General features: G+C 35.0%; 1 protein-coding gene across 7 annotated transcripts in view; it reads left to right on the top strand.

The window, feature by feature from the left end:
- Positions 1-16,432, top strand: part of LOC114028336 (E3 ubiquitin-protein ligase CBL-B) — a 137,471-nt gene that overhangs the window by 43,444 nt on the left and 77,595 nt on the right. For all 7 annotated transcript variants that reach the window (XM_027842588.1, XM_027842587.1, XM_027842584.1 and 4 more), the window contains exon 7: positions 8,990-9,193. In XM_027842588.1, the coding sequence (XP_027698389.1) occupies positions 8,990-9,193 (204 nt within the window). The remainder of the gene's footprint in view (positions 1-8,989; positions 9,194-16,432) is intronic.

The raw sequence follows: 16,432 nt of genomic DNA, 5'->3' as shown, positions 1-16,432 counted from the left end.
AACCCTGTGGTATCCCAGAGACTCAACTTTTAGAGATTCCTTTGCGATATTAAAAGAGGTAACATTGAAATGTTCTGTATCTCTTGAGGATATTGTTCTCCTTTTTCAGTATCAGAATCTCTAAGTGATTATTAACTGTAAGAGTACTTAAGATTATATTCTAATTCCAGACCATTTCTTTTGCTAATGAGTTTCTACCTGCAGGTTTTTATATTCTACAGTACTTATATTTTCCTGGTATGTAGGTACTGGGTTTAGAGTGTTTTTCCCATCATTCTGTAAGTTCCTGATGTCACACTTGGTTTGTTTGCTGAAGTGTATGATTTAACTGAGTAACCAGGACATGCTAATGTCTGCTGAATTGTAGTGGTGGATTGCCACGCTTTTTTCTTTCTTTTTCTAACACCTTGGGTGAACCTTCAAAGTTGCTATATCAGCAAGTTTAATTATATCAATTAAAAATAAGCCTTAGTAAAAGTCCTGTATGTTTTGCCAAGAACTGGCAAATCACTTGGAAACAGAGGAACAAGAATGAAAAACATTATGTTTTCTACCAAAGGACATTTATTAGCAAATCACTCCTCAGATGACAAATGCACACTAAATTTTCCTCCCATTAGGTGCTACACTTTCAGCTTAATCAAACTTCATTGCGAATTTAACTTTTGTATAATTAATGAGAAAATGAAGAAACATACTGTAGCGATGTCAGTTTTACAGGCTGCAAGTGGTTAGTGTTTAATTGCTGTCATGATGGCTCATTAGTCATGCCTCAGGAGAGGTTTCCTATACTTTTTTTTCCCTCCAACTGAAACATCTGTGTTATTTAATAAATGGAATAAGCAGGCCTGAGTCTGCACAGAATACTAAGTGATATGTCAGATAATTTATCTCCCTAGAGACTCTATTGGATACAGTTTCATTCTAGATGCTTCATTTTGATTGAACTTTTGGCTGGAGGAGCAGTAGAGTTTGCTTCCATTCCCTCAGCTGAATCAAATATTAACTAAGAGGCATTTTTTTCTCATGATAATTTTTATCTGGTTTTCTGTGGTATCATGCTTATTGTGGAGCAGTGAAGGCTCGTGTCAATATAGAACATGGAATGAGAATTTGTGCTTCAGTAATGTGCCTGGTATAAGGAGAATAATTCACAAACTGTTTACTTTGGAAGGTACCTTAAAATTTCCCCACACAATAAAAATAGTTAGCTCTTTCCAAAAGACATTTGCTTTCAAATGTTGAATGCATATTATTGTTGAAAACTTTAATTCAGTGTAGAAGAAAAAGCCCAAAAATTTCAGTTTTGATTGTTGCTATCTATTTCTAAAATGTTTTATGGAAACAAAATGTAGTCATGATTTTTAGCATCATCGGTCACTAAGAAATTTTTTATCTACAGTTAATCTACATGTGATATCTAGATATATAAATGAAATGTGAGAGAGTGAGAGAGTGACTGAAAGGAGGGAAAGAGGAAGAGAAACACAGAGAGAATATGTGTAGGTGGCTAGCAAGTGTCATGGAGACCTGGTTCTGCTGAAAATAATTTAAATGCTTACCTATCAGAGCCTGGAATTGAGGGTTGGGGGGGAGGGGATATGATGGTGGCTAGAAAGACGGTCTTTTGAAGAAAGTAGTTGGTTGATTGGTTGGTTGGTTGTTGTCCTTCTTTCTCAGAGAGGACCAAAATGACCTCACTATGCTAGAGTGAGTCCACCTGTGGCTGATCAGACCAATACAAGCTCAAGTTGTGCACAAATAGTCCATGTGAAAATTGGGGGTGGATTCTCTGAATTTACACATCTTGCATTTCTTTTGAGCCATTTCAATTCTGCTTTGCTCATAAAACACAGCACCTTTTCTGATAAGGGCATGCCATGCTGGGTGATCCTGTGCCAGTGTCTCCCATGTCACACAATCAATTCCAAAGTTCTTAAGTGAGACCTTGAGAGTGTCCTTGTGTCGCTTCTTCTGACCACCATATAAACACTTGACCTGTGTGAGTTCTCCATAAAATAGTCTTTTTGGCAAACATACGTTTTGCATTCGAACAACTTGGCCAATCCATTGGAGTTGTGCTTCTTGAAATAGAGTTTGAATGCTTGGCACTTTGGTTCAAGAAAGGACCTCAGTGTCTGGTATCTTATCCTGCCAGGTGATCTTCAGAATCTTCCTAAGAATTCAAATGTAATTTGTAATTTGATTCAAATTTAAAGTGGTTTGGTATAATGGAAAGATGCTGGAATTAGAACTAGAGGAACTGAACTCGAATCCTGCTTCTGCCAGTTACTACCTGTGTGACTTTGCTCAAGTCACTTAACTTTCTCTGGCCTCAGTTTCCTAGTCTATAAAATGAGGGGCCAACCTTTAAGGTTTGCTCCCAGCTGCAAATTAGGGATTCTATGTGTGGCATGAGTTCTCTAGTCATGGTAGATCACAAATCCATGTAAAGCAATAATCTGTACCACTCTGGCTTAACTCTTCATTTGATTTGGTGTATGAAACTTGGCCAGTGTTGTATATTTTAATAAGATACCAATCACTGAGTAATTGTTTTTGATCTATTTAAGGAGCCATAATAAAAATTAAAATCTGGGGCATATAATTCAGTGTTATTTACACGGCCGTCAAATTTTCTTTGCTAAAAACAAACGAACAAATGGATGTATGTCTGCCTTCTTCCACACCTCAGAACCCCTCTACATATTCACCTTTTTCTTTTCCTTTACCTCAGGGTTGCCAGAGCCAATGCTTCTGCTTGTATTTCCTGTCCCAAATCTTGTCTGCTCTGGAATCTTCCCCCCTTCTTAATTTCTCATTCCTTCTCTTTCTCTTTCTACTCTTCTTCAGGGATATATAGTAAGTGCTTAATAAATGTTTTCTTTCTTTCTTTGGCCTCACTTACTTGTGGTGTGACCCTGGGAAATAACTTAACCCATGTCTGACTTAGTTTCCTCAGTTCTAAAATGGGGATAATTGTAACAATACCCAGCAATATTATGAGGATCAAATGAGATAATATTTGTAAAACAGCAAAGTGACTGACGTATGGCAGCATGGCCGGTACTTAATAAGTCTTCCTTCTCTCTTTCCTTCCTTCCCCTTTTTTGTCTTCCTTTCCTTCAATATCTCTCTCCCCTTCCTGCATCCACTTCTACTCTTCTGCAGTCTTTCCCCCTTTCCTGTAATTTCTCAAGCTCTCCCCCCACCCCACCCCGAATCCTCAAAACTGTTGGGTTTTTCCCTGCTGCCTCTTAAACAAAGTTAGGTTTAACCTATCCTTAGAACAAAAGAAACAAGCAAAAACTCTTTCCCTTGACCCTGTCACACTCACAAGCAATGGCCTCATATCTCTTCTTCCTTTCAGTGCCAAACTTCTAGAAATTCTTTTATACTTTGCTACTTCTACTTTCTTAACGTTCATTCACTTCTCAGCTCCTTGAAATCTAGCTTCTTACACCACCTTTGACATTTTAAGCCCCAAGTCCTGTGCCATTGCTTAGTTGTCATTGTCTTTGATTACTCTGTAGCTATTAGGACCATCACCCTCCCTCCTTCCCTTCCTTTTTTCTTTCCTTCCTTTCTTCCCTTCACTGTCCCTCCCTCCCTCCTTCCTGTCTTCCTGTTTATTCTTTTTTCCCCCTTAGCTTCCATAACCCTGCTCTCTTGTTTCTCTTCCTGTCACTCCACATTTTCCCAAAGTTCTCTTCTGTGTCTTCTTGGGTTGCATTGGGAGATAGCTTCCAGAATAAGCAAGAGATAGTACCTCTGCATTCTACTCTCTTCATTCTACAGCTGGACTATTATCTTCACTTCTTAGCTACATATTTTTATAAGTACATTGATAAGTTGGATTAAGTCTAGGAGAGGGAAACCAGAATAATGAAGGATCTTGAGTGCATGTCATAAGAGGATTGGTTGAAAAAGCAGGATATGCTGAACTGGAAAAGACAAGAGTCAGGAGGATTGTGATAGCTATCTTCAAGTACTTGAAAGTCTGACTTGTGATCTTTGACTTGTTAGATAATTCTCCACAATGGCTATGACTGAAATGTTTCATGCTACGCTCCCTCTGTTAATGAACTTCTCCAAACCTAGGTGACCTAGTCATTCAGTGGAAAAGGCAGTGCATTGTTGGGTTCATATTTGAAGATTTTCCAGCTTAGTGAACACATTTACAGAAGTTGTTTTGCACTAGTATAGCCATTGTGAACCCAGGGTCATCTCTGTGCCTCAATGACTCAACAGGACTTCTTGTGTTTGTTTTAATCTTTTGACCCTCACGGTTTCTTATCTGGCCTTTGATTCTCAGGTGATGGCTCATCAACGTATTGTAGAAATACTTGTGTAGTCTTTTGTTCTTGCTCTTTTTATTGCAAAGAAAAAGTATATGAAAGCATATATTTTTATTGTGTGATGAAATAAAGTTTTTCCTGGTTGTTTAGGCTATATTTCTTTTGACTGTGAGAATGAATTTGTTTTTATGGTGCTATCCTTTCTTCTCCAAAGTAGAGGTTTTAAAAAGTGTGTACTTTCCCCCATCATTTCTTCCTTTGCACAGCCAAAAAAAAGGGTACTGTGAATTTGCAAACTTCTACAAACTTTAGATTGTGCTTAGAGTACCAAGTGTGTTCAGGATTTGATGGACATTGTCATTAGTAGAGTTTTGCCTCAAATATTTGGATGCTTAGTATTTGTATTTACTTTAAAACTTGCTAGATGACTTTACTGATGGTATGTTATTCATTTGGAAAGGAAAAAGGAATATGTTCATACTCAGGTCCAAGTGTGGATATGAGTTAGTATTTCCATCATAGTTTGACATAAGTAACATGTCCGTACTCATAAGCTATATGAAAAAAGAGTTATTTTTCCTGAACTTATATGGGGTTGAATTTTTGCTTAGTATTTTTTGATTGTTGGTTTTCAAATCATTGCCAAAACTTAGGGGGTCATGTATTCAGCAAGATGAAAGTCGTCTTCTTCTAACCCACCCGCCACCCCAAAAATATGAGCATATTATCCAACTTGCATACAGTCCCAAAAACAGAAACACAAGAAGTGTAAGTAAAACTTACCAAGGCAAGAAGAAAAGAATAAGTGACAAAACAAATTATCCCATATCAAGAGGCCATTAAAAGGGGTGGGGGAGAAGGGCATATTAAAAAAAAAAGTTGACAAAAACAACAATAACAACAGAGGAACAATTAAGACATTTCTTCTTAAAAGTAGAGAAATAGACAAAGATGAAAGTGCAGTTTAAAAAATTGGAGGAAAAATAGTAGAAGAGTAGATTTAAAACATTATAAACTAAAACTTCCCTTCCCTTCACTCCCATAGTTGAATCATTGTATTTTGTGGAACTAAACTGCAAAATGAAAGGTTAAACAAAAGAGTAGTGGGGTTGTGAAAGTTAGAAGAGAATGTGTGATGCACCCTAATCAAGTCTATAGAGGACTAATGAAGGTCAGCTAGCTCTTATAGTGTCATTGAGAGAGGGATTATAGGAAAAATTGGACAAATAACAAAGAGAAGGGTTGAAATAAAGGGATAAAAGGCGGACCCAATTCAGGGAAGAAGTCCCACTAGTAAATTCCTTCTTGGAAGATGGTGAACCTTATATGAATCCAGTCTGAAGGAATTTGTGCATAGTAGATCACTTCCTCTGAGAGACTGTTGAGCCTTCATATAAAACATCTTTCCTTAGATTAAGAGAAGAGAACTTCTGGGGGCAACTGACACCCACAAGTATGGGAGAGTCTGGACCCAGAGAGGGGACTGCATGGTGTTTAGGAAGGAGAATTATCATGGGGAGGGCAGGATATAGAAGTGGGCCACACCATTTAGAACACATGAACATTTCTACCATGAGACAATGTTTCTACAACCTCATTATTAACCTCATAAATGATACTTTTAAGAATGCCATACTACAGATGAGAAAAGGTGAATGGACAAGATCTAAAAAAGCAACAACAGAAGTTTGTTAGAAGAAGGAACTCATACATGAAACTTAAGAAACTTTAATTCAATGAGAAACACAGAGAATAAAGACAGAATAAATAAGTTTATGGACCATAAATCAAAGAATAAAATTTTTTAAAAATATAGGAAGATTGTAAGTGAAAAGAATAAAGAAATCCTTTTTTAAAAAAAAGTGCATAAAATAATACTAGAAAATAGAAGTAATAGGAGGAGAGGAGGAGTGGTTTTGAAGGGAAGGGGGAAAGAAGGAAGAATTGGATAACTTAATAAAAGAAAAAAATTAGTAAGTCATATATAACACCATAACTAGGGGAAAGGTTGACAAAGGGAGGTGAAGGTGGGCAGAGCCTGTGGAAATAGTTACATTCAAGTAGCTTAAACAAAACAATGATAGAGACAAGGTACACTGACTTAAAAGAGAATGGGAACAAAAAATAAAATAAAAAGACCCTAATTTTTTAAAAAAAGTACTAGCAACATAAAGGAAGGAACCCATAAACTTATCTCTCAAAATTTTATGTGTGAATAGATTAAACAATCCAATAAAACAAAAGAGGGTGATATATTGGATAAGTAAAATCCCATGATCTGTTGATTGAAAGAACTATATCTTAAAAAAAAGTATAGAATAAAAATGAGAGGATGGAAGAAAAGTGATTATGCATCAGGTGGATCCATAAAAACAGACAAATTATAATTTTTGTTTTCTTTGTCTCCTATCAAAGAGAGAATAAAAATTCACAATATAAACACAGATCAAACAAGAAAGGAGATTATGCTTAAAGGGACTATAAACAACACACTGATATCAACATTAAACTTATCCATCAAATTCCATATTATTTAAATTCTTGATGAAAAAAATAACCAAATTGAAAAGTATAGTTAGCCAAAAAATCATAATAGGTTGCTTTAATGTTTTTCTCTCAGAGTTGGACAAATCTAACAGAATGAGAAACAAAAGGGATAAAAAAAGATAAAAAAAAAATTCTGGATTAGTTATAACTAAAAGATATTCTTCTAATGCCACCAGTAAAAGTATATGTGTATGTGTGTGTATAATTTCTCAATACCACATAACACTTTGACAGAAATTTCAGAAAAATTTCAGATAAATGTAAATACCAAAAATACTAAACTTATCCTTTATAGACTATAACAATAAAAGTAGTAATCATTTCGGAACCATAAACAAAAGACAAACCTAAAAGGAGACTTAATAGTAAAACTCCAAATGGGTTAAAAGATCACCAGTTTGTTTTGTGGTCACCAGAAGTCATAAAGTGAAACAAATTTTACAAGAAAATATAGAATTGCAGAAATGAATCCCTGTAAAAGAGGAATGGTTACTGGGCTTCACCAGGGTTACATCTGCTTCACCAGATGTGTAAGTTGATTTTGATTCTTAGTACAGATTATTAGCATCATTTAAAGAAAAAACTAAACAACAATTTCTGGAGGTAACATTTGACCCATTCCTTGTTGCATGTGTTTAGTCAATCATTCAACAGAATCTAATGCTTATGTCTCTGTTGATAGTCTATTAAATTATGGCTTCACTAAATTTCATAATAACATAGGCAGTTCCTAGAGAAAACCTTATGATGTAGATAATTCCCATTAGATTAAATACTATTATAAGGACGTATTCTGTATATAATAAAGTCATTGCCATTGTGTAATGACAGTGCTTTCTGCTGTGCAGTAGATAAACTATGTAGTAAATGCTTCCTACCTGTAGAACAACTGAACTTTCCAACAAAAGTCTGATATTATGTCCTTATATTTCTTAGTGTGTGAATAGAAATGAGCTGACTTGAGTGAGTGAAGCACTGTGATATAGTAGAAATTCTTTTTAAGGAGTGCAGTTGATCCTGAATTTTATTTTGCCCTGGCTAGCAGTAAACTAAAGAGAAAATGATTTCTTATTCTAAATGGGGAATGTTCAAGTTCCATTTCAGTGGCCAGGCTATGGCTAAAAAGGGGAAAAAGATGACTGTATCAAGTGAAGTCCTAGGATAAATATGGAAGTGAATCTTTAAACCATTTTACCACCTCTTCAGTTTCTTTAATGTGGTACAATGTCTATAGGTCTTAGGGTTACTATCTTTAATATGAACATAATTATTATCATCTCTGCCTAGAAGGCATGATATTTAAAAAAAATTGTTATGTATCTCTGTGTCTGAATTTAGTACTGAAAAGTTGCTTGCATTCCTTTCCCCTAATGTAGTAGGGTGATTAAAGTTTGCCACCTGTTTCAAGGCTGCAGCCTTTTTATAAGGTAGCATAGGACTTCCTCCATTCTTTTGCCCATTGTGAACTTCAGTCAGTTGTAGAAGATGAATATAATAGGTTTGAGACAAAAAAAAAAGGCAATTCCTAGCAAAATTGACCCTTTCTCAGAAATACTTCAGTAGGTTTGAGTGGAATTTCTTATTTAAAGGAAAGATTTGAAATGAGGTTAATGTCAGCCTGTGCAGCATTACCTCCCAGTTGAGTATGTCAAGGCAACAGGCACTGAATTCTGGAACTATGATTTTGCCATGGTTTCTGAAATTGAAATCCTATTTCTTTGTTCTTCCAGTGTTTCCTTGTAAGTCAAGATTTAAATAGACCTAGATCTTGGAAGTTGATATATTTAGAATGTGACTTGTACTATAAATAGGAAGACTTTCCATATCATATGTTAAAATTCTTGATCATTACTATTATTACAGCTTGGTTGATTGTCAGATTCCCGTCTTTTTGTCTAATTTCTCTAGTAACTCTATGGTATGTTTTAGTTACTTTAAAACCTTCCAAGCTCAGAGATTTGGAAGCTCAGATCTTTTGATTGTTTTTTAAAAACATCAAAGCCTTTAGACACTTTGTTATTTCCCCAGGATTTGTCTTTGAAGTTGGAAATACATAAATTTTATCATACCTTTACAACAATAGAACTTTACTGTAATTGTGCATTTTATGCAAAGGCCAGTGATTCATTTATTCTTTTGTTCAGGAATCAGATGGTCAAGGCTGCCCTTTCTGCAGATGTGAAATAAAAGGAACTGAACCCATCATTGTGGATCCTTTTGATCCAAGAGATGAGAGCTCCAGGTGCTGTAGCATCATTGATACCTTTAGTATGCCTATGCTGGATTTGGATGATGATGATGACCGAGAAGAATCTTTAATGATGAATCGTTTGGCTTCAGTTCGAAAGGTAAAAACTGTATACCATAGTCTGTAATGGAATATTGCCTAGTAAAGAACAACTCACAACTTGAGATAAAAGCAGATTACATGATTATAAATGAAATATTCAGCATGCTTCATGAAATTTTTAAATCAGAGCTGCCAAAATGGAAATCTTTTTTTTTTAAATTGGACAGAACTTCAGTTTGTACATTCTGAGTCAGAGTTCACCTGCTTGTCTGTAACTCTTGATTCTATTTGAGAAATGAAACCAAAAACCCAATACGAAACAATGGAGTACATTTAAGTCCGAGAAAAAATGTTATAGTGAACCACAAATAGAATGTGTCACCAAGATTACTTTGTGTTTAAAGGCCAGTGTGATCATTAATGTTAGATAAACCCTTTGATTGGTATGCCCTGATATATTATAGCTTGCTTGGTCAATCTAATCTCTATTTAGCTTTCCTGACACTTTTAGTCATTCTGACTGCCTATATACAGTAAGCCTGTTGGTTAGCCCTTGTAACTAACATACATGTATGGTGACCCACTTGTTCCTTCTGGTTCTTGGATCAGTAACCACTACATATAGATCTTTTGAGACTTATTGCTAGGATTTGCCTAAAGAGAAAATAGCCAAACTTTGATACATGCAGTAATAAAAAAGAAACAGCCTCATGATGGAATAGTGAGTGCTAGACCGTAAAATTTAAAATGCAAAGAAGAGTAAGAGTGGAAGGGAAAGATAAGCAGACAAAGAGAATAAAGGGAAAAGTGCAAAGAAGAGAGAGACAAAAACAGGTCACTTCGCTTGCTCTTCTCAAACTTTGAACCCATCGTAGATTTACGTGTGATTTGGTCTACCTGGCTGACTTTTAGGCTTCCCATCAAAGAACTAACAGTTTTTTGTTTTGTTTTGTTTTCAAATCATTACTGACTGTTCACTCAAGAACTACCCACTTCGTTCCTCACCCCCAACCCCATAATATTCTTAGTTCCTGGCAATCTCTTAAGTTATACTTGAATACGTTATTTGGCAGTGCATAAAGCTACTTAATACTTGTTATCCTGGATCTAAGAGTTAAATTACTTTAGGGAGAGTTATTCCTTTAGCAGTGATAGAACTGAGTTAAAAAAACAATAACAAAACAATTTGTGGAGTCTTTCTCTTAAGGTTAGGTAGTCATATAGCAGGTAAGTTTTCTTGACTGCCCTCATCTGTCTGCAGGGAATTAAGTAGATTCTGTAATATGTAATTTTCAATCTCTGTGCATTAGATAGCAATAAAATCTATTTTTTAAAAGTGTAAGCATTAGAGATAACATCAAAGATAACCTCCTCCATCCCACCACTGATAGCAAAAGCGAAATATTAAACATGCTTCATGCAGATTTCAAATCGGTTGCATTTAAAGGGACATATCTTTTTTTTAAAAATTGGACAAAACTTTAGTTGTATATTCTGATTCAAAAAGTTCACCTACTTGTCCATGTGACTGCTGATTCTATTTGAGAAATAGAACTAAAAAACTAACTTTTTTACTGTATTAAATTTTCATTCACAGAGTCATAGAAAATTAGGTCTGGAAGAGATGGTAAGACATTGTTGAGTCCAACTTCTTCATGTTACACAAGAGAAAACCAAAGCACAATTCATTATTGGTTGTGCTAGTAGAACCTGAGTTTTATGATTCCCAGTTAAATGCTCTTTGTAGGACATGATATGTTGTCTTTTTAAAAAATATATTTACTTGATTAGTTTATTCAGTCTGAGCTTTTAAAAATAGAACATTTCACTATTTTTATTTTTTATGCACTTTTCTCTATAACATTGACTGATATGTCCGACTGCTACTCTTATGGGCTCTCCCATCCTAGAAACTGCCATTGATTTGTTATATTTTCATTAGATTGGCTTTTCCAGCCATCCTCACTTTCTTCAGTTGCTGTTTTCTCTTTGTTTGAGTATGTAAACTAGAACTCTTTCCTAAAGGGTTCTATGATATAGTTTCTCTAATTTCACAGGATAGGAATCCGTGATTTTTTTTTCAAAGCTCAAAACCCCTTTGGACTGACTCCTCTTGCCTTTCTAGTAATAACTAGTTCTATTAATAACTAGTTAATTAGTTATTAAATTATCAGTTTCACTCACTAACCCTAGCTGAGCTGAATAGCTTGTTTGTATTATCTGCAATAACTTTCAGATGTTTACTTTTCATATTCAGTATTTTAATATTTAAGTAATTATTGTGTCTACCATTCATTTGAGTGTTCAGGTGTATATTTCTTATCTTCATCTTCTTCATGTGCCAGTTTTCTGCCCTCATAGATAGTAGGTTCAATGAGGACAGGGACTTTGTCCTTGATTTTTTTTTTTAACCTCCCACATCTTCCAGCACAGTCCCGATCATATAGAGATGCTTGATAAATGCTTGATGAATTGGATTTCTGTAGTAGATTTAGTCTACTTGAATTGTGAGTTTTCTTCACTGATAGTCTGTCCAGTGAGTTCCCCTTTACTCTGTACTTTCCATCCATGATATAGTCAATGTAGTTACTCCTCCCACTAGTGTAAATCACAATCCATTGCCTTCTTATTCTAGATATTTTTGTTCATGTCAGATCCTCCCTCGGGGACCTACCCAGTGCAGGTGGAGCCATCTTCTATATCATTTGGCATTTTTTAGATACCAGCATAGCATTTAGCCATCTATCAAGTTGTCTTTTTCCTACCTTTATGTGAATGGACCACCTCTTTATATGGCTATACGTGTTCTTGATGACCTGATGAGTATTTAAGTATTTGAGCACTGTGTTTTCATTAATGCTGGTCCTTTCTACTTTGGCACAGACTGAACTTGCCCATGTCTTTTTTTCTATGTAATTTTTTTCCATTTCTTCCTTTAAATTCTTCATAGAGGATATACTCAGTACATCGTAGACCTTGCTGTAGGACTTATAATTCTTTAGATACCATTGTAACACTTAACTATCCATTTTGTTATGCTTTCTTCTTACTATGATCATCCTAGTTCCTTTTCTGACCATATACTTGCTGCATGATGTATCTCATACCATTTCTTACATGTTATTCTTAGAAAGGTTTGACAATTTTATATCTTTCATGTATCTTTCCATTACACCTTGAGTCTTCCACAAGTTTGATTTTTTTTGGCAGTTACAGTGGTGTTTAATGATTAGCAGCCAGAGAATAAGGGGATTTAAAAAAAAAAAGCTTTATTTCTTCTGGAGATCTACAACAGTGCAAATGAGCTTTCAAGTAGGACTTAGGAAATTCAACTTTGTGCCTATTTTCTACAAGAATCATTCTTTGAGAGTCTTACATTGTAAAATACAAATGAAAACACATTACTGGACTGGTTAGTTATCAAAGAAGTAACTCTAATAGTGTGATCATTTTCAACCCAAGGGAAAGGGGTGTGTGTGTGTGTGACAGAGTGTGTGTGTGTGTGACAGAGTGTGAGTGAGAGAGAGAGAGAGAGAGAGAGAGAGAGAAACAGATGGTTGTTTGCCATCCACGTCTTATGCTTATTCTCTGGTTGTGTTCATAGTAAGAATCCTCTTTCTATTGTTGGATACATTGACATTGATAATCAGAAAATTCATCAAACTAGCACAAATGGTTGCTGGGGCTTAGATCTCTAGACTCACTAGTTAGGATTCTATCTGTTTCACCTTCCTGCCTCACTGTATAAGCGAAGGCCATTATTTTCTTTGTTGAATCATCAAATGCTTTTTGTTCAACTCAGTCTCATAGCTGAGATGACACACATATATCAGATATTCATTTTGCCGTGAGGTTTCTCCAATCTATAGCATCATACTCTGGTTTGTGGCTCATTCTGTTGTCTTCATTTTTAAAAATGTCTCATTCTCTCATCCCCTCAATGGTTTGTCAGTCAGTGTCTTAATCATTTACTCAGACTGTTTCATTTTTTTCACTTGCCATTTTTACTGCTCTTCTCATCTTTCTCCTCTGTCATGATCAGCATTCTTGATTTGCAATAAAAATATGCCTTCTTGTTGCAAGCATATTGTTTTCTCCACATTTTTAATGCCACCATCATGCCGTTAGGTGTTATATGATAGAATTCTTTAGACTTCATTTGTGGAATTCAGTGTGTTTCCATTACCATGGAAATGTTCAGTGCATAGAGTTTATAAACAGAATTTGGTTTAAAAAAAATTCCTCAACTGAGAGTAAAGTAGGTTTTATAGTTCATCTTGTAATATGTATTTAAGTAAATGCATATATAGCTGTATTGTAGCCCAAATGGGTTGCTTTCCTGGAAAAAAGCTGTATTACTATTTTTATAATTGGAAGATGATATAGATTTTTTTCCAAGAAATCATACAACCATATGTGTTCAGGAGCTGTCAGGATTCACAAGATAATTGGGGCTTGATGCTATTTAGTGTGTCAGTGGAGGACTTCAAGAAAAGTCTGGGATACTGCCAAAAGTAGTGCTAGTAATTTGTTAGATCACATTACTCCTTCTGACTTCACACACATTCAGTTTAAAAGAAGGTTTCCTGCTGATACTCTGTCTTTGGCTAAGACATAAATGAAATCCAAACCACTTAACAAAGCAAATATCTTTGAGAATTTTTTTTTTTTGCCTACTAGTTTTATCAGCAGCCTTACATGGGGAAATTATCACTGTCCTTTTTTTGCCTTTGAAAATTCTTATTTGTTTACTTACTTATATGCTTCCCTAGTGTACCTTAAATTCATCTTGAGTTTCTTTCCCTTTATAATATACAACAAATTTTGAGATAAACCATTCTAAAATCTATTACATGTTCCCCTGTCTTAGTACATGGGTAAGAAGCATAATTTAATCTTTTCTTTATGCTCAGTCATCATTATGATCATTAATTATTATACAGGGCATACAGTAATGCCCTCATGTATTATATAGAACACTATGTGTCTTTATCCGAATGCTTTAGAGTTGATAATTCTGCTGCCCCTGCATTTTCTACCCTATGTCTCTGTCCTAACCTTCTCCATTTCTCTTAAGTAGTGAGATCTAGTAGAAAGGGCTGTAGTTAAGAGGCTTGGGTTTAGCACCCACTTTTTATGTTTACTATCTTTGTGACCAGAGACAAGATATTTGACGTTTACATGCCTTTATTCTCTCATCTTCAATATGAGTGTAATAACTGTACTAACTTCCTCTCTAAGCTTTTAGGAAGAAAGCATTTTATAAATCTTAAAGGGCCTTATAAATATGAATCATTATGCTAACCAGGGAAGAATTCCATACTGCCGGGGAAAAAGACACAACTAAAGTTTTTAACTTAGCATGATTTTGCACTTTTTCACGTAATACTAAGTGAAGAGAAGGCACTCCTCTCTTAATGGAATAAAATAAGTGAGCTAACCTGTTCTCCTGTCTTACATTCTGTATATTCTAGCCACATTGGACTGCTTGCTGGTTCTTCTCACTTTCCTCTCCATATCTCCACCCCTTTACTAAAGCTATCCCGCATACCTAGACTGAGCCAACTCCTTTCTCCTCCCCTACCCCCATTTACACCTTTTGAAATTCCTTTCTTTAAGTCTGTGAAGCTTTCCTTGGTCCCATCTTCTTCACTCCTTCCTAGTTTGAAGTACTTTCATTTCGACTACCAAGAAGAGATTATTTGTTCTGGTAAGGTTTGGAGTAAATGCTCTCTGAGTTCCCCTCCAACTCTGAAATAAGGATTCTGTGATTCTCTCTCCTCAGATGTTTCATAGCATTTTGTTTGAAGCTGTCATTTGCACTTACGATGTTACTTTTGGCTCTGTTCTGGATCTTTGAGCTGGTCAAAAGTCTGACCACTAAATAAGTGGAACATTAGAGAGTAGAAAATAAACTTTCTAATAAAACTCATTTGGCATAGTTGGCTCTCTTATGGTGTTATGATCTTAACATGATGAAGGTGGCCTATGATACAGATAATTCAAAATAGTAGATAGTAGAAGTAATTTATATCTAAGTTTTGAATACACTATATTTTATTTACCTACCCAGTAGTGCTGTTCTTAAGATAAAATTAAAATTAAATTTGAATTCATTGACAAGAGAGAGATGAGGATACCAGGTTGAAAGGAAAATGTTCATTAGGATTAAAAATTTATGGTGGGAGACTATCAGTGGTTAGTTTTCTTGAATAAAAATGAAAACCATATCTCCAAGAAATAATCCTGGGGCCATTATTATATGATGTGTATCTAACCTATTCAAATATAAAAGTGCATTTTAGTTAATGAGAAAAATGAAGTTAACAATTATTGCTTTAGAGAAGTATTAATTCCATAATTTTTATGATATTCTGCACTTGGCTAATAAGACGAGTTTTTATATTCTCTCATAATAGTTTCCATAGCCAACATACTGGTAGTTTCTCATCCAAGTTTTGTCATTTCTACTTGTGAAAACTTTTCAGAAAGAAAAAGAAATTCTCATTAAAACAAAGATAAAGATTCAAATTCAAATCAATCTTAAATTATTGTTAATAATTATCGGTTTGGGATCTCTAGGATCTCTTGTAGTTACAATATTCTGACACTTCCCTATGATAAATGTTAGACCATAGTCAGTCAGCTAACATTTATTAAGCACCTGTTAGATGCCTGGCACCACATGTGCTAAGCTCCTCCTATATATTTAGTCTCAGATCTATCTAGCTTATATCTATGAAATTTTAGTGTAGTATTGTAATGAAAACAGCCATGGGATGTAAAATAATGAGTCATTCAGATACCATGTCTGTAACTAGGCAAATAGCTTAAATCCTTTGACCTCAGTTTCCTCATTTGTAAAATGAATGGATGTTTATAATTTATTACAGGAATAACAATCAAATAATAATGAAGTTTTTAATAGGCTTGTCTACAGCCATACTTTATGTTAAAAAGTTGATTAATAGTTTTCTTATACTACTCTCCTCTTCCCCCTCCCAAATGTAGAGAACAAGCTTTAGTGAAGACATTCCGGGTATGCTTATCCTAAACACAACATGCTTCAAGGGACTTTACTTGCTATTTATAATTAATGTTTGTTAGCATCTAATTATCAGTTGAGTACCATGCATTAATTTATTTTAGAATTTCACAAATTTCAAACCCTGTCTGTAAACTCCTTAATCACCATAGTCAGCATCCCAAGTAGCATTGTCACTTGCCCTAAGCTGAAATCTAAAAATGTGTGTGTGTGTGTGTGTGTGTGTGTGTGTGTGTGTGTGTGTGTGTGTGT

This window comes from Vombatus ursinus, unplaced genomic scaffold (assembly GCF_900497805.2).
Source record: "Vombatus ursinus unplaced genomic scaffold, bare-nosed wombat genome assembly UNPS02014878.1, whole genome shotgun sequence".
NCBI lineage: Eukaryota > Metazoa > Chordata > Mammalia > Diprotodontia > Vombatidae > Vombatus > Vombatus ursinus.
Note: the sequence above shows the minus strand (reverse complement) of the source record. Positions and strands in the feature narration are given on the sequence as shown.